Raw genomic sequence first — 21,450 nt, 5'->3', positions numbered from 1 at the left:
CACCCTTAGCCTGTCGGTGGAGGGACAACAGAGGGTGGGCTAACCCAGCCTTCCTTGGCAGAGAGTTCCAGAGCCTGGGAGCCACCATTGAGAAGGCCCTCTCTTGAATCCATACCAAATGTGCCTGTGATGGAGGCAGGACCAAGAGAAGAACTTCCACCAAACACCTTAAGACCTGGGTAGGCTCATATGGGAGAAAGTGGTCTTCCAAACAGTCTGGTCCAAGTCATATAGGGCTTTCTGGGTTATAACCAGCACTTTGGACAGTCTGGCTGCAGCATTGTAGAGCAGCTGAAGTTTCCAAACAGTTTTCAAAGGCAGTCCCACATACAGTGTGATACAGTAGTCCAAACAGGATGTGGCACGTGTCGCCGTGGCCAGATCAGACATCTCCAGGAATGGGTACAGCTGGCAACTAGCCTCAACTGTGCAAACGCACTCCTGGCCACCTGGGCCTCCACAACCAGGGTTGAGTCCAGGAGTACACCCAAATGGTAAGCCTGAGTCTTTGAGGGGAGTATAACCCCATCCAGCTTCGGTTGAACCCCTATTCCCTGATCTGTCTTTTGACTAACCAGGAACCAATACTGCATGTTGCTTGCATCCCCCAAGCAAAGTGGGGCAGCTTTTCTAGAGAGTATCTGAGTAAAACAAAATATCAGTGTTGGCGGGGGTGGGGTTCAGTTTGGTTTCCTATTCTAGGTCTCTCAGCTTCCATAGCAATTAGAAGACCTCTCGGTCCTGGGTGTGTTAAGTGTTCTTGAAGGGCTGTACTCCAGTTTCCTTTCTGGATACTTAGGCTAGGATCCACAAGGTTGCTTGCATTGGCATTGGGGCTTTTCAAGGCCCCTCCTTCCATGGCAGCCTAATCTGCTTTCCCCCCAGCCTCTTTTGAAGATCACTTTTGTGGCATAACCTCTGGCTGGAACCCCTAATGCACTTACCCCAGGGCAGTTCTAGTGACTTTAATGGGAGTGCTCGAGAGGTGTGGATGGCTGCCATTGTGTCTGGGACACATATATTGGCCCAACCCTGTTTCTGCCGTTGAAGCCCAATGCCAGCTAACCCTGGCATCTCATTTCTTCCAGATATTTGGGATCTGCTTGGCTCAGAACCTAGTTAGCGATATAGAAGCTGTCAGAGCCAGCTGGTAAACTTGCTGACGTGAGCGGCACAAGACACTGGACAACTTCGACTCTTGGAAAAGTTCCGGAGTGTCACGTCGATGCCAAGCTATATGGAAATGGATGACGGGGAAGTCTCGAGTTCTCAGATAGTTGGAACTGCATCAGACCCCTGTTTATTCCAGAGGGAACTGCTCCAACCACCTGCTTGCTGATAAAAGCTTTTAAAAGCTCCAGTTTGAAATGTGTCGAGCCATGAATCTCTACTGTATCCTTGACTGAATAACTGGTGGATGCTCCTCTCTTATTTTTTCTTTTCTTTTTTGTGGTAAATGGTCTGTGTCAGTTGGGACCTCAGTTGCAGCGTAGTTTAGTAGGTGCACTGTTTATTCCCTTGTTGGTCGCTGCCAAACGTGAGGCAATTTCTCTCTCTGATGCACACCAAAGGAATGGTGTGTTTTTCAACAGACAAAAGAGACCCGGCCCCCCTTCTGGAAGAAAACCCATCAAATAGAGAACCACTTGGCTGCTTTGCTTACTGGCAAGAAATAATCCCTCTTCCAAAGGACGTTCAAGTCCTGCTATGTAATGCCCTCTGTTGGGGACCAGCAACTTTATTTCTCAGCCTCTTTCAGCCTTCTTTCACAAAGGGTGGTGGTGGAAATGGAATTTGCCATCTTAATCAGCAGATTTAAGGGGGAACCTGGGTTGTGATCCTTCTTTGCTGCTTTTAACAGTTGGCAACAATGTAAGAAGAGGTATGAAATGATGAGGTTTCTCACAAACTTTTAAATAAAAAATATGAGAAGTGTGGTGAAGTTGAAAGAGAACCCCCCTCCCAGTTTACCAAATTTGGATAAAATTGTGAATTCTATGGATGCAAATCCCTTTGGAATAGTTTTTGATCTCTTTTGCTAGAATTTGACAGTTGGACAAATGTATAGTATGCCCCCTTGAAACCCTTGCTAGGTGGATCTTCTGTTTCCCTCCATTTTTTGCATGTGATTGTTATAATCCCATGGAAACTACCCATTGTGACTTGTTGTTGGTATCTGTTTTGAGTAAGCTTCCAACTTGCTTATTTATTAGCGTAAAAGTGGAAGGAATGATAGACAATTTGGCATCTCTTCATTTTGTAGCTAGAATTTCTCCCATGGCTTCACTTCCATTCAGTTGCCCCTGTCAATTGCTTGTGTCTGTCTGTCTCTTTCTTGCGCGTGCTCTCTCTCTCTCTCTCTCTCATATTGAAATAGTAATGTGATATTTAAATAGAATAAAGAAGTTTTTAAGAAGTGTGAAGAAGCCTTTAGATTTACATTTTTGAAGCAGGTGAATTTGGCAAGAAGTGAAATACGAAGCTCCACCTAGCACTGCAGTCATAAAAGGTTTTTTGTTGTTGTTGCAAATATGCTTCATTGCGGCTGGTGAGTGTTACTTCTAGTGAATGTGTCAGGGTCTGGTGTAGGTGTGTATATTTGTTTTATATTTACATAGCAATGAATAATGCAAAGTTGCTGGTGCCTTCTGTGAAAGAATTGAATTTAACTTTTCTTATCAAGAAGGTGAAGTTGGGCTTAATCCTGCTACATTTGGGGGTGAAGGGATCAGTTCATTTTTTTCAGTGCATGGCAGGGAAAATTAATGTCTTAACATGGAGTACAGCATGGAAAAAATACATTTCCAGGTACCAGTCAGCTATTAGGAACCCTAATTTGAGAAAGAGAACTGAAGCAAATTCATGATTAACTGCTTCTTCATAAAAACCATCCCTTTATTTAAGTGGAGGGTTGATGGTCTGAATTAACGCCTTCTCCAAAGGCTGCTATTTTGTATCACTCTTTAAAGAACCAAGCACTCCAAATACACTTACCATGGTATTACCTCATTCTCAAGAGAGCCTCGTATGATCTCTTTTGACTGAATATTGGGTGCCATCCATGTTCTTGAAGATGGATAACTGAAGAGCAGCTGCAGTGGCTCTTCGAGTGGGTATTTATAACCCTCTTCTCATGAACTACATAGTTCAGTGACCAACATTTAGGGCACGTTTATGTTCTCTTAGCTTTGTTTAGGGCAGGGGTGGGCAACTTCAGGGAGTCCAGGGGCCACTCTCCCCTTGGAACCCTCCCCCCTCCTTACAGGCCGCACTCTTTCCACTGCTGCGCTGCCAAAATTTGGTGGCATAGCAGCAGCAGCCCCCCCCCCCCTCAGAATTGACGGCACACCGCTGACAGTTTTGCAGGGGTGTGTGTGTGTGTGTGTGTGCGCCTGTGTAAATTTTGGCAGTGCAGGCATTGGGACATTGCCCACCCCTGATTTAGGGAGTTGCTGGCATGAAGGAAACAAATCCTTTTGCTTTGGAGTGGCAAGATACCAATACCAAATTGTAATATTCTGATGGAGCTTCAGGTCTTAAAGAGCTCCATAGCATATTTCTGAAATAAGGCCAAACATCCAACATGCTGGCATGCTGCGTGCAACAGTGGGTAAGTTAAAGAAACATTCCTTACTGCTTCTGCTGCTACTGTAGGTTTCTGAAGAAGAAGTGCTGTTCTTCTTCTTAAACCTCTACAGCTTTGTTATGATTTAACTCGGCCTTGTTTTGCTCCTTATCATTGGGAATTTTTTTCTCCCATTGCCAAGAATGAGTTTATGCAGTCATTGGTAACTGGAAAAGGTAAGGTAGGGGTGTCAGCCCATAGTGTCTTCCTTTTCATAGTGATGAAGCTTTCTTGTTAATGGGCCACCATATGTGGTTAGGCTTATCAGGCCTTCTTTTTGGTAAATGCCTAGTGTTGGAATAACCGACTGGCTGTGCTGCATAAAGAGGAGCTGTCTTGTTGGCCCCAGAGAAGAGTAGAACGAAAAGAAATAAAATAACTTCTCTTTTCCTAGAACCCTGGGAGTTGTGTCTTGTGCATGCACAATTGGTGTGTTTCTCTTGTCCTGTAACTAAATGTGTGTTGTTTTTAAACAAAACTCCTCTTTACATTTCTTCTGCCCTATATCACTGTTGCAGGTCGCTGAATAATTAAGATTTCTTCAGTTGTTTGGTATGTGTTCCTCCAGTTTTTATAGCCCTTGTTAACATCTTGTATATGGTGTTCAGATCTCATAGGCTTCAAGGATCCTGCATTTCCCCTTGAAATTTAGGGAGCCCTTTAGAAGAACTTTCCAACTTCCTCTCTTTTGGCAGATCCCCTTCAAATAAGTCATGTATGCTATCAGGTGTAGACTTCCAAGAGAGTCCCTGACTGGATTTAATGATGACAGGCTCCATGAAAAAGGGGCAATTTCACAGATCCCCTGTTAAAAATGAAGCAAGTGTCTGAATGTTGGGACACAGTTTGTAAGGTGATTTCTAAACTAACTGTGTGAACTAATTCCTGGACCTGTGTTCCATTTCCACATTAGTTTTAGAAGACAGGAGCGTGAATGTTAAATGCAAGCATGACTGCAACAATAAACTTGCAGACAAAGCCTCACACTAAAATCTTGTATATCAGTAAGCATTTATATCAAACCACTAAATTTCTCAAATCAAAGTATCTGTGTCAGGAAAGGAAGGAAGCCTAGCTGACTTTCAACCAGGATCAAGTCCAAAATCGCAAGTGATATGAAAGGGGGAGAGAGTATGTAAGTTGGGGCACATGCAGTCATGCACTCCTTTGCTGTGTGACAGGCAGATTAATGTCTTCATAAATGGTAGCTGTCTCCTTGCTTTCTTATCCACCTTTTCTGCTTGGTGAATCAGTTTTGAGTCCAGTGTGGGCAGGATTTTTAGATATCTGTCTAAGAGGAGAAGGAATCTGGGGCCCTAAAATGTTCAGAACCATGCATCTTTAATGTCCTGATGCTGAGATGCGAATCCGACACATGGAGCATCTGGACTTCCCAGGTCAGCTCTGCACGTTTTGTCATGTGTCGGGTTTGAGCCTGAATGTTTGGATGTTAGAGACTAATGTTCCGACCTACTTTACATGGCCCTTCTCTGCTCATTTCTTTTTAATCTCTCTTTGTGCAAAAAGTGAGAGTCTAAAATAGTCTGCTACAAGAGATGCAAGTAGGCGCCCCACTTTATCTTTTAAAAATGGAAAATACGGGAAGTTTGTTGCTTGATGGCTGACTCAAAGACTTCCTGCTTAACAAACTACACATTAATTATGGATTATTATTCTTAGCAAGTCACATATCAACAACATGTCTGCTAGCTAGCTTAGAGCTTTTCAAAACATACACATCTGTATCTGCTAGATATATGGTCACAGTTGTGGAGTGACAGAGGATCAGTTCCATGTACCAAGTCCAAAAGCCACTTTTCAGAGTCCCCCAAATGGTAGGTCAGTGTTTATATTTTGTTTTCCATTATGTACTTGCTTCCTGCACCAATGAATTAAACTTGGCGGAGGCATTAACAGCTCTGTGGAGTTTTGTTACTGCTTTCAACTTGCGCTTCAATAATTGCAATATCTAGAAATACTGATTCTCTGTGCTGAGTGATCCCTTTTTGGTCCATATGTCTTAGCTCCAGTTCTGTCCTTTCCAGTTTGAGGCTGTGCCCCCCCCCTTTCCCCTTCTTTTTTTCCTTTGATTCTCCTCCTGTTCTTTGAAGAGAGTCCTCTTTTCTTTCAGCCAAATGCTAATTTTGTTGTGAAATCAAGACTTGGAACCTGGCCTTTGTTAGGTTCCATCTGATGTGTAAATAAATCTTTTACATGTAAATAGTAGCATGCAAATGAACTGATCCATGCACAGGATTGTGATTCATCATAAATGTGTATTTATACCGAGAGGATGTATGAGGTGAATTTGCCTGCTCATTTTAAAACTTAAGCTTTGTGTATCTATTGGTTGTTTGGTTCAATCCTGGAATGCTTTAATAGGCTACCATCTAGTGTCTGCTTGGCAAAACTGCATCTTAACAAACTGCCCACAGACTTTTATTCATTCGAGAGCTGCTTTGGATCTCTTCCCACTTTGGGCATGGATTATGTTGTTAGCTGCTGCAACTACAGATGCTTCATCTGCTACTGTGTTGTCCTAAAAATAAACCTGTACCTTCATTGCTCACACTTACCAAAGACAGCTGGAGGGAATACTCTGGGTCCCCTCTGCTGAAATGCCTGCCTGGTCATAATGCTAAGCACAATTCAGCAAGCACTGCATGGGTCTGAGCGGGTCCAAAGTCAGCATGCTCTCTCCATTCTTCCCAAACATCACCAGAGCGAGCCTCTACAGATTCATCTTCCCCACTCCTCTGCTCTAGCACTGTACTGGGCGGGGGGGGATTCCTTAAATTGGGCTGGGAGTAGGCCTTTGGGATTGCCACTGTTGTTCTTGTTGTTTTTATGACTTCCTCCCCCTTTAATGCTCCTGTTCAACATGCAGAAGTTAAGCTGTCAAAAATCTTGTAAAAAAACAGTGGACAACGTACCTTGCCTTGGCCTAGCAATGGGGCGCCTTCTGCCACTCAGAAGGGCAGGGGAACCTGTTCCAACTCATCTTGGATCACATGTGGTTTTGAGGACAGGTTGTGCTGAGAGCATTCAGTCCTTGAAGAGAGCCCCACTCCTGGTGCAGCCTAGCTAATTCCATAAGAGTCTCTAGTCTTATTCTTTGTGCATGCAACTTGTCTTGAATGTGTGCTGTTAATTTTCTTCAGTTTAATGCCAACTCTAGATGCTTCCAGGTTTCCTATAGTTCTCAGTCTTAATTATAGGAAGTGTGATTAGAGAACACACATCCGCCTATATTTTCATCTTACTGCTTAGGGGTATTTCAACACACATCTCCTGAAAGTCTACTTTCTAGTCTGGACATAACCACTTGCATAGAAGTCAACATGTCTGGTGCAACATGTTTGACGGGTGGAAAATGTTGCACTGGGTTTTTCCAATCTAGTGCAACATATTTCAGGGCAGATTTCCCTCAGGTTCCTCCTGCTCATCTTTCCTGTACTGTCAATTTTAAGTGTTGATGAACTTTGTGTGTGTGTGTATCTGTGGCTCCAGAGGAATTGTTCCCACAACATTGTGTGGAGGAAAACTCAACATTAGAACTAGTTTCTGGGCTTGACACAAAGGGAGAAGTGAGGTGCAATACCTGAAGGGCAAGGGAGAAAAATACCCCCTCCTTTTTCCAGTTGGTATTGTGTTAAATTGGGAATTGCTACTTCCTCTCCTCCTTGGTGACATATGACCATTTTCTCCAGGCAATCTAGGGGTCTGCAGTTCCATCTCCTGATCCATAATAGTGAGCCTCAGTCCCACTTCAAAGATTTTACCCAGGCTGAAGATGCTGTTTCCATGGTGTATGAAGAGGTGGGAATGTCCCCCTCATAACTAAATATGAGCACCCATATTTGCAAGAAGTAGAACTGCACAATCTTCTCCCCTTTTTTTGGCATCTGTGTGGAATTCCCACACCATGTTACATTGTGACTGCAGTGGAAGGGAACACATAAGGTCTTCAGCATGGGTAAGCATTGAACCTAGCCTCTTCCTCCTGCAGCCCTGCGTCCTTGCCTTGTGCCTCTCCTGGTTGCATGTAGATGTCATGGAAGACAAGAAGCAGTGCACTTCAGTGCTTCATAGAATGCGCAAGAATTTCCTTACCTGTGCGAGAACATTAGGGTTGGCTTTATCTGTGCAATGCACTGCGCAATGCACTGGTTGGGGAGAGTGTGTATGTACATCCTTGATAAAGTTAAGCACCTAATGAAGCTCAGTATCAGTCATACTGAACCATGGTAGATACTACTTGAATAATGGTAAAATAAGCTACACCTGTAAGTGTCTCATTGCATAGTATGTGCCTATCAAAAGATTAGCCTGAAGCAAGTGTTCTGTTCACACTCAAAACACTGAAGAAGATTAGGCACGGACATCTATGACTTTGCCTAGTTCTCAAAGATTAAAAATAGTAAATACTGACTTACCTTCCAAGTGTCTCTTCCCTAGATCTTCGCACGTCATAATGAAGGGCACTCAGTGTAATTACCATTGCGTTGTGTGTTTTCTTCTTTTTATACGAATGTATTCTCCTGTGTTGAAAGTCTTGTAAATTGCAAAAATTGATTGTAAAAGCCAATTACACTTACTGATGATGGAAAGTATTGTTATAAGAGAACTGCATGCCAGTACAGTTTGACTGAGATTGTGTTGTCTCATTTTCAGTTGGTCATGCTCAGGCTAGAAGTGGATATATTTTGCTTATTTTTCATCTTTCCTTCACATTAGAATATGGTATATTGCAGTCCTTTCAGTGGATGTAACTGGATTTATACATGAAGTTCACACAATTTCTTCGTGTTAGTTTTTAAGGTATTGAAAGTGGTCATCTTGCTCTTTGTACCTTTTTTTTTTTAACAGATGCAGTTTTTAGGAATGTTTTAATACATTTATGATGGGCAACATAGTTTTACTAGTTGTGCAGTATTCTGTATTTTACTTGAAGTAAATCATTTTATATGCAATTTGTTAGTATGATTACAGTTTTATAAATAAAATTGAGTGACATTTTGGGTCTGCTTTTCACTGTCAGATGTACAAAAATGTTCCACTTGAAGCTAAACCAGTTGTGTTAAAAACCAGTATCAGATAATAGGTGTTATGGGAAGAATAGACATTGGCCTGTGCTTTGCTAAAGACCTGCAGTTGACATTAGGGATATGGATTTTGTAAAATCTGTTCTGTCTGCATTTTGCGGATTGTCAGATACCTTTTGTTCCAGCATCTGCTCATTGGCAGAATTGGGTGTTTTACAATTCACACTTGTGAAAGTATGCAAATCCCCCCTCTGAATGTGCAAATCTTCCCCCACTGCATTTGGCTAATGCATTTATTTTGATGCTTTAGCCTATGGGGGAAATGCACAATTTTGGCTGATGGTTTTTTATTTTATGTATTTTTCTATGACTAAATTTGCATAAAATTCCGTAAAGTAAAAAAACTGGCCCGGAAGTCTGCAGAATCTGTGCGACTCTGGAAAAGCTGGTCTGCTGTGGAACTGCGGAGTGGATTTGTAGAAATCCAAACTCATTTGCTTTGGTTGCAGATTTCTCTGACATCCCAAATTGACATGATGATAAATTAAGAGTTAACTCAAAACATTCAAGGACTGATAAGGTAAAGTCCTCTCAAGAGGACGGCACCACCTTCAGAGTCCATGAGGGGTGGGAGGTGGAGAGAAGAGACCTTATGTGAAAATGCCCCAATCAGTCTCTCTCCATTGGGAAAACTAACATGGCAGATGGCTAGGCATAGCCTTTTTCCTGATCTGTGTGAAGCTCTTGTTTTTGTGGTGTGCTCTTTTTAAAAAACAAACCAAGTCATATACAACCTGAGGCTGTGTGTAGTCCCGCATAATGTGAGTGCTTGCTTGCTTCATTGGAAATGATTTAGGATGATTCTGCCATGCATTGCAGCTGTACGACTCATCATAAGATAGCTCCGTTGCTACATAAGCATTTCAGACTTAGGAGTTTAAAAAAGCAACCTTCAAATAAACAAATTGCTATACAAAGGACAAACCACAGGGTAAAGTGTGAGAGCACTGGAGTTTATTTGTTTATCTCTAGGTACCACGGGATTGACATTAATAGGTAAGACCAGTGAATAAGCAGCAAGACTTTCTTCACTCATCCCTTTTTTGTTGTTGTTTCTAAAGCACCAAAAAGAGCTTTCCCTGCATCCCCCCCCCCCCCCGAAACCTCATCTCGTTGGCAGTCCAGCCTGGTCTTGCTGCCTCCTGTTTTTTTGTCGCTAAGTTAGCAGTACACTGTTACGGAGTTAGAGGTATGAAGGCAGGAGTCATCACTGTAGTACCACTTTTACATTATTATAGGACTACAACATGCACAATGCACATTCTACTATGTGGCCCAAGCAACAAGAATACAAGTAGAACACCAACAGGGCTGGAGACTGTGTGTGTATGTGTTTGTGTATGAGAGTGAGACCCACACACAGGATCACATTATGACAATTGGCTATGGGTTTTTAGAAATCTTATTTGGAGAGGTACCTACAACAGTTCAATCAGTGTGAGAATGTTACACGCATGCACAAGTGACACAGTGGGGGAAACGCAGCAGGAGTAGCAACAGGACAGGATGAAAGGTGAAATCGGTGACGCGATGCTATGTGGAATTGGGTGGCCTTCCTCAGCTTTCCACAGCGAGTCTCTGCTCTGTAAGGGAAGCCTGCTGGGCGACCGTTTTGTTCTCATGGCTGCGGAGTTTTGATATGACATCTGGAAAGGCCAGGCTCTGCACTTCCTTGCGAAGGAGTTCTGTCAAACAGAAGCAAGACGGTTACTTTCCTGCTGGGCCTTTATGTGTACAGCACAGCCGCTCTTTTGTCCAGATTTTCTAGGAAACCTGAAATTAACCCAATACAAAACATGGCTGAGAGAGTAGCAGCACCGAGCGAGATTTTTCAAGCATCTTAAATGTAGGGAGCCCTTCCATGCAAGCACTTCTGTCCTTGCTCTGCTTGTGTGCAAATAACCTCTTTCTCAGTACTGCAGTTTGCAGGGAGATGAGGGCCGGGTCGGTAGGAGAGAAGACCAACGCAGTGGACTAGGGCTGTTTCCAGATGGAGGCTAGTGCTACCAACTATTCTATCTTTTTCTCCTGGACAGATTTTCTGCAGTAAGAAAAAGATGGAAGAAGCAGTGGGAAAACACAGGAAGGTTATGAGTAGTAGACAATGTTGTTTCTCTTCACCCTGCCCCCCGGGTAAATTTCTGTGAATGAGGCAGGGTGATGATGTGATAGGCTTGTCACAGCCTTGAGATCCACCTACATGTGTGTAAAGAACATAATGGGAAAATGCTCTAGCAATCCTGTTTACACCTTCTTAGTGGAAGAAATGGTGTGCCTCTCAATAAACTGATAGTACAGCACTTGTTCAATAATTCTAAGGTATTAGCAAAAAATTCCACACACTAAGATTTGATGCAGTTTATATGCTGTGAGTCACTCAGCCTTCTCTCATCTGTTTCTCTTAACTAAGATACTAGCATGAGCTGCACTGTATCAACAAAGGAAAAGCGGAAAAACGATGCAAATGTTCAGTGCTCAAACATTTGTTTGCTTTTTGAGTACATCTTAAATTCTGCTAACATAGCTGGAAACTGCATAGTTTAGTCATCATGGTTTGTGGATGATGAAAAGCTACTTTAGGAATTAGTACTAAGATGATAATGTGCAGAAGCACTTATGGGTGCTTCCAGATGGAGGACTCCTAGTGCTAACAATCAAGAAGGCCTTGTGTAGCAATTCTGTCTTTTCCCCCCTTTTCCTTTATGGATTTTCCATGGTAAGGAAAGAGACAGAAGAAGGGGCAGGAAAATACAGGAGAGCTATGAGTGAAAGACAATGATGTCTGGACCCCTGTAAAATTCTATGAATAAGGCAGGGCTGGGGCATCATAAAAGCCTTGTTTGGAAGCATACCTACGTCAGCCTTCTCCAACCTGGTGCCCTCCACATGTGTTGGGCTACAGATCTCATCTTCCTCAGCCAACATGTAGGCCAACACATCTGGAGTGCACCAGGTTGGGAAAGGCTGACCTAGGTAAACATGATCCTCATTCTGTTGGGTCTTGCTTAGGCAATACCACAAGTTTCCCGCTAACAGCAGATTCTAATCAAGTCTATGATCTACAGAGCCTCTCCTGCCCCTCGTAACAAACTGCGAGCCTTGTTTTCCTGCCAAGTCCCCTGTTCGCCTGCTTCCAATCCGCCTGCACATTTTAACTTCCTCCTGTGTGTGACTACGAAAGGGTAGAGGAAGAAAAGAAAGCTTAGGCCCAAAGACCTTTTTATTTAGCGAACCTTTTAATGGAAACGGCCTTTCATATCTAGCCCATTCTGTGGTGTAAAGCACATGCTTCCTACTTCCAGGCTAGCTCGATATCTACAGCAGGTGTTGCATTCAGGGTATTAATAGGATTCAGTGGCAAGCCAGTTCTGCTCAGCTGCTTAAGAATCTTGGGCCTTTCCCGTCACTCTCATAGACACAGTAAGGACTGTGATGGCTACAAGCGCTGTGCTTTCCCTCCATTCTTTTACACTATGTACATATGTACATTTCCTATTATCTTCCCTCAGCATAAAGAGATGGTTAGAACAGGAAGGTGCCCTCATTCACAGCAGCAAAGCCAGTGACGCAGCAGCGGCAGCCTCGACAGAAGGATCCTTTGTCCAAAATGAAGACTGCGATCGCTACAAAAGACAGCCCGGCCACTGAGAAAGGCAGCCTGCTTGCACAGCCTGAAGGATGGGAAGCTGATAATATTGTCCATTTCATAGGATGAGGGAACAAGCCCACCTCTCTGGAACTGCATGACCAACAATGTCCCCTGACAATTCCAGACAAACTCTTACTTGATAAACCCATGTTACTTCCCTCCCCTGTGCGAAAAAGATCTTCGGTAGTTGCAAGTAACTGCAGGTCTATGGGCCAACTACACCTTACGCGAATTGTTCACCGTGTATCTGAGGCATGTCTCTCTTTTTTACTTGTCCATAAGAGCACGCAGACCCAATTTTGCTTGGGAGCACAATTCTCGATGCTCCCCCCTCCCCGAAACTGTTTCTTCCATGACATTCCACCCCTGGGGGAGGGGGGTTGATGTGATTCCAGTTAAGTTTGTTTGTTCAAAGAACTTGGGGGGGCGGCAGGGGCATTTCAGGAAGTAAGCAGGTGGGAGAGAAGGTTTGAGCCCCCCTCCCGGAGTGGAGCCACATGTGCTTATACGAGAGTAAAAAGACAAGCCTCAGCAACACACTGTGCAATTACTGTAATATGAAGTTTGGCCCGAAGGCAAATCTGACCGTTCTTACACTGTCTCAGCATTTGGTGTGTTCTGTTAAAACAGGGGTAGTCAACCTGGAGCCCCAGTGTTCAGGGATTATGGGAGTTGTAGTACAAAACATCTGGAGGGCACTGAGTTGCCTAACCCCTGTGTTAAAAGATCTGGAACCAACATTCACGGCAGTGACTCCTAAAGCTCAATTCTATACCCCTTTCCCTAGTAGCAAGTGCTACTATGTCCAATGGGGCTTACGTGCAGGTAAGTGTGCGTAGTCTTGCAGTCTCATTGAATGGGTTCGCACAACAAAAACACCCATTGCGGGTTGTCTTTTGAAACAAGCCATGATGGGTTGTTGTGTCATCCAAACTTAGACTGCTTCCCACAGGGTAGCTTTTGGGGGGCAACAAGCCACCCTGACAACCCATGGCTTGTGGTAGGGGTTGTTTTAGCCACACTAGGTTGGCGTGTTGTTTGAATCCTTGCAGAGCCAACCCGTCGTGGCTTGTGCCGACTGAATAGCGAGCCACTCGGCAAGGACGGGAAAAATCCCTGCTACTCTTCCAGAGTGATCTCGCCCAAATGGCACTTTGGAGTGGCTGTTGCTTGTTCGCCAACCCCTTAAAAAAAGAAATTCGGCCCCCAAGGTTTGCACAAATGGGGCTGTTATATATGTGTGTGTGGTGTGTGTGTATTCGGCCCCAGGAATTTGCACAAATTCTTTGTAATTTTATTTTTATTGTCAGTTTTTCACAGTTGCGCAAGGCTGTCCAGTATATATATAGCCTTGCCTTGTCAATGCTGTTGTATGTTTCACCTGTCAAAGGGAAGGGAGTGCAGAATGAAACCTATAAGGAAATTGACAAGATTGCATATCAGCTGATTTGACAGCCTTTGACAGTGACAAGTCGGGAAAGGGGGACAAGACTGGCCCTTAGCAAGATGATCCCCAGGGTTTTAAATGATGGGCTGACACTTGTGGGTGCCTTGCTTCCATTCTACACTTCCCCGAGTGTCCAGAAAGTACTTCTAAGAGAGATCTAGGGTCGACCCCCTTTTTGTGGCTCCCATTCGCAGTAACCGTGGCAGAGAAGGGAGCTTATTCATAGGGTGGGTTGCTGTGTTGTGCAAACTCATCCACTGTCTTTTTTGCCCAACGAATATGCAAAACTCTCTGCTGCCACTGAAATTGCAATAGACAGATGGAACAGGAAGCTAGTTATAAGAGCAGATCTCCAGCAACTGAACAGTGGCTCCCTAGTATTTTAAAAGGCTGGAGGCTATGAAGTGATTCTGAAACTTTAGATCCCAGCCTCTGCTGGAAATGGGGCTGGAACATGGGAAGCTGCCTTGCACTGAGCTAGACCCTTGGTTCATCTAGTTTAATACTGCTTACAACGAGTGGTATTGGCTCTCCAGAGTTTTAAATTGGAGTCCGGATTTGAAATCACACACACACAACCAAGTCTGGAATTTATATGGGCCAGTCTCATCTACAATGACATACATGCCCATACTAATGCAAGTGGTTGTGAAAACTGGTTTTCCAAAACATTGGCTCCAATCCAGCTAAAGTTACTCATAACTGTGACATGGACTACACATGCAGCAGAATAAGGTAGTGGACTCCTAAGGTGGTAAAATGGGCTTTAAACTCTTCAGGCTGCAGGTATGGAATTACGTTTTTTATATTCTCTGTGTAAAAACTCCCTGCAAGTAGAAAACAAGCACAGCAAGGAGTGGGCTGGTATGTTTCTCCCTGATACACTAGGTTTTTTTTTTACATATGAAAAGTTTTTGCATGGAGAAGAATTTTAAAAATATTGTATTCGCTGAAAGCAAGTCCCACTGCTTTCAGTGAGATTTACTCTGGGTAAACATGCATAGGATCGCGCTGAATGTCACGCTACGTTCTTTGGGATTTACTTCCAGCTAAGCATGCGTAGGATTGAGGTCTTTGTCACAACTAAGTTTAGCTGAATTGTAACTATTGCCTGCATTAAAACAGTTCCATAGAACAGTTCCATAGAAGCAGTCACTCGACAAAAAGTTGCATTCCTGTTCACAGATACACCATGGTATACAAAACTTGTAACACGAGACTTGCCCCCTTTCCAGGGGCTGATATAAAGCAAAGCCGTGGAAAGACTCACCTGAACCCATAAGAGCACAGATCAGCACCATGGAATTGTACTTGATTTCTGGTGCACTCCTCTCATCTGACAGCAGCCTGTGAAGAATCTGCACTAACTGAGCACTTTCGAGATCCTTCTCTGCTGTGCCTGTGAATCCAAACAAATGAAAGCTGTAAATCTGAAGGACTGGCTGTCTTTCTGCTCTCGGGGGCGGGAGGCATTTACTGAAATATTTATAATTTCTACTATAAAGAGTTCTGTGCAGCCTTGACTCATGCTTCACTGAATTGAATATAATCCATATTTAAATTTTAATCATTCTTTTTTACTTGATGAATAGGAAAAAACATAGTTCTGCTGAAGTGGCCCCATAAGAGGGTGAAAGCAATTTTTTGTGTGTTAGAGAGACATAGAGAGTGTGTCTGAGTGAGTAAGACGAAGTGCTATACAAACAAGCCTACCTCCCCAAATCGCATGCAGTCTCTGGAAGTGCCCATAGACTTCGTCAAAGAAACGTCCACCATGCCATCAGAAGCTGATCATGAAAAAAGGCAATTGAACTATGGGCAGTATCCAATGGTGAATGTTTGTGAGCAGCCAGCCCTGCCAATTCCATTGCATGAGTGGTGCCCTCTACTTGCTCAGTGGAGATTTAGCCCTTCTGGGGGCAACCTGAAATGAGCAGAAATGCTCATTTCTGGAACAGGGCAGGTTGGTGGAGCACACGCAAGGCAGCTCTCCCAACCTGCCCTGTTCCAGAAACGAGACTTTCCGTTAGTTTCAGTGCTCGGCCCTAGAAGTGCTAAATCTCCATTGCACAAGCGGTGGGGCCACTTGTGCAATGGAATTGGCAGGGCTGGCCGCTCGCAGAATGGAAGTGGCAGTGGGCCCCACTCACAGATGGGCAGCATTGGATACTGCCCTAGAGTTTTGGTTGGTCCTAATAAAAGTATTATTTGTTGGTTTAATTTATGTCCCACCTTTATGCAACAAAACAAAACAAAACAAAACCCCTGGTTCTCGAGGTGACTGAGGGTTTTGGAATTGTTCGTATTGACCATCATGGCTGTTTTATATGTACAGAGCAATCTTCTGCAAGCTGGTGCTCTCCAGATGTTTTGGACTATAACTCCCATCAGCATGGCAGATGGTCAGAGATAAAGCTAGCCACATGCACTTACTCTAAAGTAAAACAAAGAGAGGGGTCAGCTATATACCATACAATTAGCATAACATGTAGTTTGGCCTTGTGGTGCAGCACTAGCTCCAGATTTCTGAGGGGCGTTGTGCAAGACGCCCTCAATGGGCCGCCTTGCTCAGTAAGTCTACCATCTCACTGCCGTTGTCACCAGTCGCTATTGTTCCTCATCCTTTTTCCCATCATTGCTACCACTTACTTGCTTGACAGGCAGAGAGCCAGTGAGCAAGTAGGCAGGGGCATCTACTGCTCCTCCTTCTCACCACCACTGTTTTCTGGGCCAGAGCGAGAGGCAGGTGAACAAGAATATTGCATTGGAGAAAAGGAGGAACAAATCCAGAGGGCTCTTGTCAGTGGGCCCCTGTTGGGGTGTGGACCCTTGGCAGGTGCCCAACCATGCCTACCCTCCACGCTGGCCCTGTTGTAGTGATCATGTCTGTGAGAATGCCTGCATGTATACTTACATAAACTTCCATTCTCACCAGTTCACCATTCAGTCGTGATTTAACCCTGAACAACCTTCATCCAGCAGAGACTTGATATAAATTATGAAGCATTAACTGTCAGGATACGTACCTAATTCTAGAGCCGCTATTAGTGCCAGGGCAACAAGAGCCTCGTTCTGCATTATTACATGTTCGCTAGTTGCCATAGTAACTAAGTGCTTAATGCCACCACTCTGAACAATGGTCCTAATTACATCCTAAAAAAAAGAAGAACAGTAACACAGGACATGAGGAAAGACTGCAGAAAATGGACCAATTCTTTAACATGCACCATATTGACACTGTGCATAGAAAAAAAATGTGAGATTAATTTTTCCATGTTCCAGCTAATGCACATTTCTTGCCAAATTGCAAGGAGATGGTGACCTTCTTCAGACGCGCACAGGGGGGAGGGAGGTTAGGGTAACTATGGGGGCGGAGATAGCGAAACCACAGTGCAAGTGCCCATCATACAACCGGGAGCCACACAGTGCTGCGTGGTTCCCGTAACCACCCTCACCACTGTCACAGTTACTATCCTCCTGCCGTTGGTGATCCCAGCAACCCTCACCCTGCGAAAACACGTGTGACAGCAACCCCAGAGAAAGTCCGTGCCAGATAGAGCGTTGCCAGAAGTTCAGGGTGCTCTAGGATGCTGTCTGTATGGTCGTGGTCTAGAAACCACCAGGAGCCCATTCTAACCACCGGAGAGCCCACAACACATACTGGCACGCCACCCCAAGTTTTTCTCCCCCACCCACAACACGCTAATCCACCGTGGTTAGCACAAATTCCCTAACCATCATGGCTTAGCTTTAGATGTGAACAGGGCCACTAAAACTCACCTCACCACTGTGGCCAGACACTGTCATGCCCCATCATGAATTAAAAAGGGGGCTACAAAGTAGGAAATGCCTGCCTGTACCTATCCAGGGAAAGGACATATATGCTATTCCCTTCAAGCCAGAAATGCTTTCTCCTCAAACCTAGGAGAAACCTAACTGCTAGCTCACAGATCCATAAGCATTTCCTTAAAGTTTAAGGCTTAAACAGTTAAGAGAGATTCTGATTTCAATAGTGTGATAACTGCAACACCTGCATGGTTTCTTTTTGTTTCCACTAAAGGAAATACCCTTCAGTGGTTTGAAGCTTTTGAGATATACACAACAAAGCAAAAAACACTGAACGTAAGAGAAGAAAAGAAGAGCTCTTTAACCAACTTAAACTATGGCCTTGATGTTGTTCAGTCAGTGCCACTGCTGCAGATGCAAAAACATACATTTGCACCTCTGGTAATGGTATGTGTCAATTACATTTCTGTACATTTATTTTTCAGCTTAAGTAACAGAGTTGGGCAGTATCCAACAGGGTGCTGTGCCCCCGCCAATTCCATTCCGCAAGCGAGACCCACCACTTGCACAACCTACATTTAGCATTTCCAGGAGCAACCAGAAACAGTTGTTTCTGGATCGGGACAGGTCAGCAAAGCTCCCTTGTGTTAGGCTGGTCAGTGGAGCTCCCTGGCCTGAGCTCATGTAATGGAGCTCTGCCAACCTGTCCTGATCCAGAAATGAGTGTTTCTGCTTGTTTTGGCATTTCCTATAGGAAGTGTTAAATCTCCATTGTGCAATCCAAGTGGTGGGTCCTGCTTGCGCAATGGAATTGGCAGGAGGGAAAAGTTGTGCAATGTCCCCATTGGATACTGCCCTTTGAAGCCACAGCCTTGACATTTTAAGTACTGATATTCTGACTGTGAATAAGATGGTTTAAGGGAAGGACAGTGACAAGGAAATGCAACAATGATGGAACAGGCATCCGGCATCCTCTTGCTCTTCTCTTTCTTGTTCAAGCCACAAGCCAAACCCCATCAAAATGGATCATGCTTAGAATAATTTAGATTCTATAGTGTTCAAAAGTATTATGCTGTGAGATTTTGCATACAAAGAAGCACATATCACAAACAGAAGTCTGGAACCCTGTTACTTGTTTACTTCCTAGGAGAAGCTGTAGATACAGTGGGATACACTATGAACATTTATTCCTTAAAGTTGGATGGTTTTGCACATGAAGTGTGACCCAGAGCAGCCATTCCACAGGTTCCTATATGCAACATAGGGAGAAGGTCATCATCTGTCACCCAAAGTTGTGCCAGTGGTGTTCCAATATTGCATATACATTGCCTAAGATGTAAACATTGGTGTTGGCTCTATTAATGCCAATCATCTTTTATGCCAAGGGGAAAGACAATGGCAGATGTTGGATTCAGTTCAATGCTCCCTTCTCTCCTTCCCAACAGATCATTGGTTCTGTCTGGATATGTAGGTGGGTATTACAACAGCAGGATTAAGCGAAGAGCCTTAAATATGGGTCAAGATGTTATGGGTCAATTGTGGTTTACAATTAAGAATGCCAATAATTATTTGAAGCATACAATGTTACTTCATAGATCTCATTCTAATGCAGAAAGGCAAGCCTCCTGGTGAGTAAGGATGAGCCAAAGAGTCAAGAACAAACTAATACTAGTGCCTCCAAACAATCTTACAATTACTTTATAATAAAGAAAGATGAAATACACCATCAAACATAACATAAACAAAACCTATGCAACTGAGGCATAGTTATGAGGATCTTATGGTCCTGGGTGAGGATGTCCCAGGGTCCATAGGAGAGATTGGATCTCCCTCTCAAACAATAAAAAGAAAACCCCCCAGAACAGGAAGGGTGTGGGGGAGAAAAACGCTGCTCATCCACCTTCGAATCTCCTCATTGCGGTTGGTAGGATTGCTCTGCCAGACTGCAAACCTACACATACTTACCTGGAAATGTCCCAATGAACTCAATGGGGCTTTCTTCTGATTAGACTTGTATAGGATTGCACTGTTGGACTATATAAAACCTAACTGAACTTACTCCTCTAACTTATGCTATCACTAGTATTGTAATAATTGTAAAAGCTGGGATCTGCATAATTTTTTTTATTTATTTAACAATTCATACAACCTTTTAACCCTAAAAAGAGCTCCGAGGGTGATTTACAATAATTAAAATCCCATTACAATTAAAGCTATTGAGAATTCAAACAGCATAATTAACACAAATAAAATAGATCCTAACAGGCAATGTAAAAAGTCTGGCAGCTTTTAACATCTTAACCACTTGCATAAAGGACATCAGAGAAGGGACCAGTCCTGTGTACAATGTCGTTTTGTATCCCAACGAAGCCTCACTCACCACAGTTTTTGATCTTAATGCATTCAATATGCATTTCTTGATGTTCTTCATATTCCCCCACTTGTTTTCTGGTTTCTCCTACAACCTCTTCTGCCCTTTCCCTTCACATGTCAAGGGCTGAGAAAGGGGCCAACAAAGTTCAACACTCCATCAACCGTTCCCCAATGGTTCAACGATATGCTAATGTTTAACGAATAATGCACAGACTGACAGGATAGCATTGGTCAAGCCATTCTGCCTCGGGTTCAGATCCCTAAAAAGGGGAGAGTAGTAATCGATCTCACAGGAGTAAGGCTGTTTTGCAAGGCAAACTATTTAAGTGTTGAACCTCTTTCAGCTGAAGGGCCGAATTAAATTTTGCAGAAGTTCCCAGGGCAGCATTCCAGTGGTGGGTGGGGCCAATGCCAAAGGAACAGAGCCAAAATACCAGTAATATCAGCACATTTTAGTTTTAAGCCCTTACTGCCAGCAACTATGCATTAGGGGAGGCATTTCAACCTTTTAGAATGGGGCAAAAACTGCACAAAAGCCAGGCAACTACCAAACAATGGTTGGAGGAGGGGCCAAAGGAAGGGGGCGTGGCCATCTGGGGAACCACAGAGGGCCAGATTTGGCCCCTGGGCCTGAGGTACTGCGCTCCTGATTTAAGTCTTGTGGTTTTTGCACAAGTCAACTTACTTTTGATTTGCTGTGTCGTATAAGAGCGGAGAGCAGTCTGTTTGACTCTCCCATCACACCTGCATGATCCTTGGCTTCACACCACTCCACCAGCCTTTCAACCAATTTCACATTCTTCCCCAGCTGTTCAGCAGCTTCTGCTACATACATTAAAGAGATGGCAGAGTTAAACCCGCCCCACATTCCTAAAGGATATTAAATAGCAGGAAAAGTACAAACAAAAACCTTAGGATTCTGCACTAAGATGAAGAAAAAACAGTTATGATTCAGCAAGTGAAACTTACTAGAATTGAAGTGGCCACAGGTGCTTAGGGCTTTTTCCACCTCTAACATAGCCTGGAATGCAGCAGAACAGTGGAAATGAGTGGACAAAATCAACTCAGACTTGAAGGAGTGGATTATTTGAATGCTCCCCTGTGTAAAAAAATACCTATTTCAAGTAGGCAGCCAGCACAACGGGAAGAACCTTTTTTCCTTGATATGCTGCTTTACTCTTTGCAAGAAGTATAACAACAACAATGATGCTGCTGATGCTGAGGAAAGGAAGCATTCAAAAGTGGTGTCATCCACCTGCAGTCTGAAGTGGTATGTTCTATTTGACCACCTTAAAAATAGGCCTATGCAGGTGTTTGCTCATGTGAGGGACAAAACTGAGGACATGAGTATGCACATAACCCCTGCCCCCAATGTCCCCAATGCCAGTTAGACCTTCACGTGTTGAGCGTAAAGGTCTGAAAGGGGCTCTGGAGGTACATTCAGCTGAACATGCTTTCATATCTC

At 43.8% G+C, this 21,450-nt stretch overlaps 2 protein-coding genes across 30 annotated transcripts in view; one reads left to right on the top strand and one right to left on the bottom strand.

The window, feature by feature from the left end:
- TSPAN5 (tetraspanin 5) overlaps positions 1-21,031 on the top strand; it is a 115,985-nt gene extending 94,954 nt beyond the window's left edge. For both annotated transcript variants that reach the window (XM_084855692.1, XM_084855691.1), the window contains one exon: positions 1,089-21,031. In XM_084855692.1, coding sequence (XP_084711818.1) covers positions 1,089-1,154 — 66 coding nt within the window. In that variant the 3' untranslated portion in view covers positions 1,155-21,031. The remainder of the gene's footprint in view (positions 1-1,088) is intronic.
- Positions 1,597-21,450, bottom strand: part of RAP1GDS1 (Rap1 GTPase-GDP dissociation stimulator 1) — a 135,385-nt gene continuing 115,531 nt past the window's right edge. For 13 of the 28 annotated variants that reach the window (XM_084855685.1, XM_084855678.1, XM_084855682.1 and 10 more), the window contains 4 exons: positions 20,671-20,810; positions 16,853-16,979; positions 15,097-15,225; positions 1,597-10,415 (listed from right to left, as the gene is read on the bottom strand). In XM_084855685.1, the coding sequence (XP_084711811.1) occupies positions 10,288-10,415; positions 15,097-15,225; positions 16,853-16,979; positions 20,671-20,810 (524 nt within the window). In that variant the 3' untranslated portion in view covers positions 1,597-10,287. Of the gene's footprint in view, positions 10,416-14,679; positions 15,226-16,852; positions 16,980-20,670; positions 20,811-21,450 lie in introns of those variants that run through there. The other 15 variants (XM_084855687.1, XM_084855661.1, XM_084855668.1 and 12 more) reach the window with 3 other exon arrangements.

Source organism: Heloderma suspectum, chromosome 5 (assembly GCF_057233095.1).
Source record: "Heloderma suspectum isolate Gila_16-S chromosome 5, 16-S_ref, whole genome shotgun sequence".
Taxonomy (NCBI): Eukaryota; Metazoa; Chordata; class Lepidosauria; order Squamata; family Helodermatidae; genus Heloderma; species Heloderma suspectum.
The sequence above is the reverse complement of the archived record's forward strand: the minus strand, read 5'-3'. Positions and strand labels throughout refer to the sequence as shown.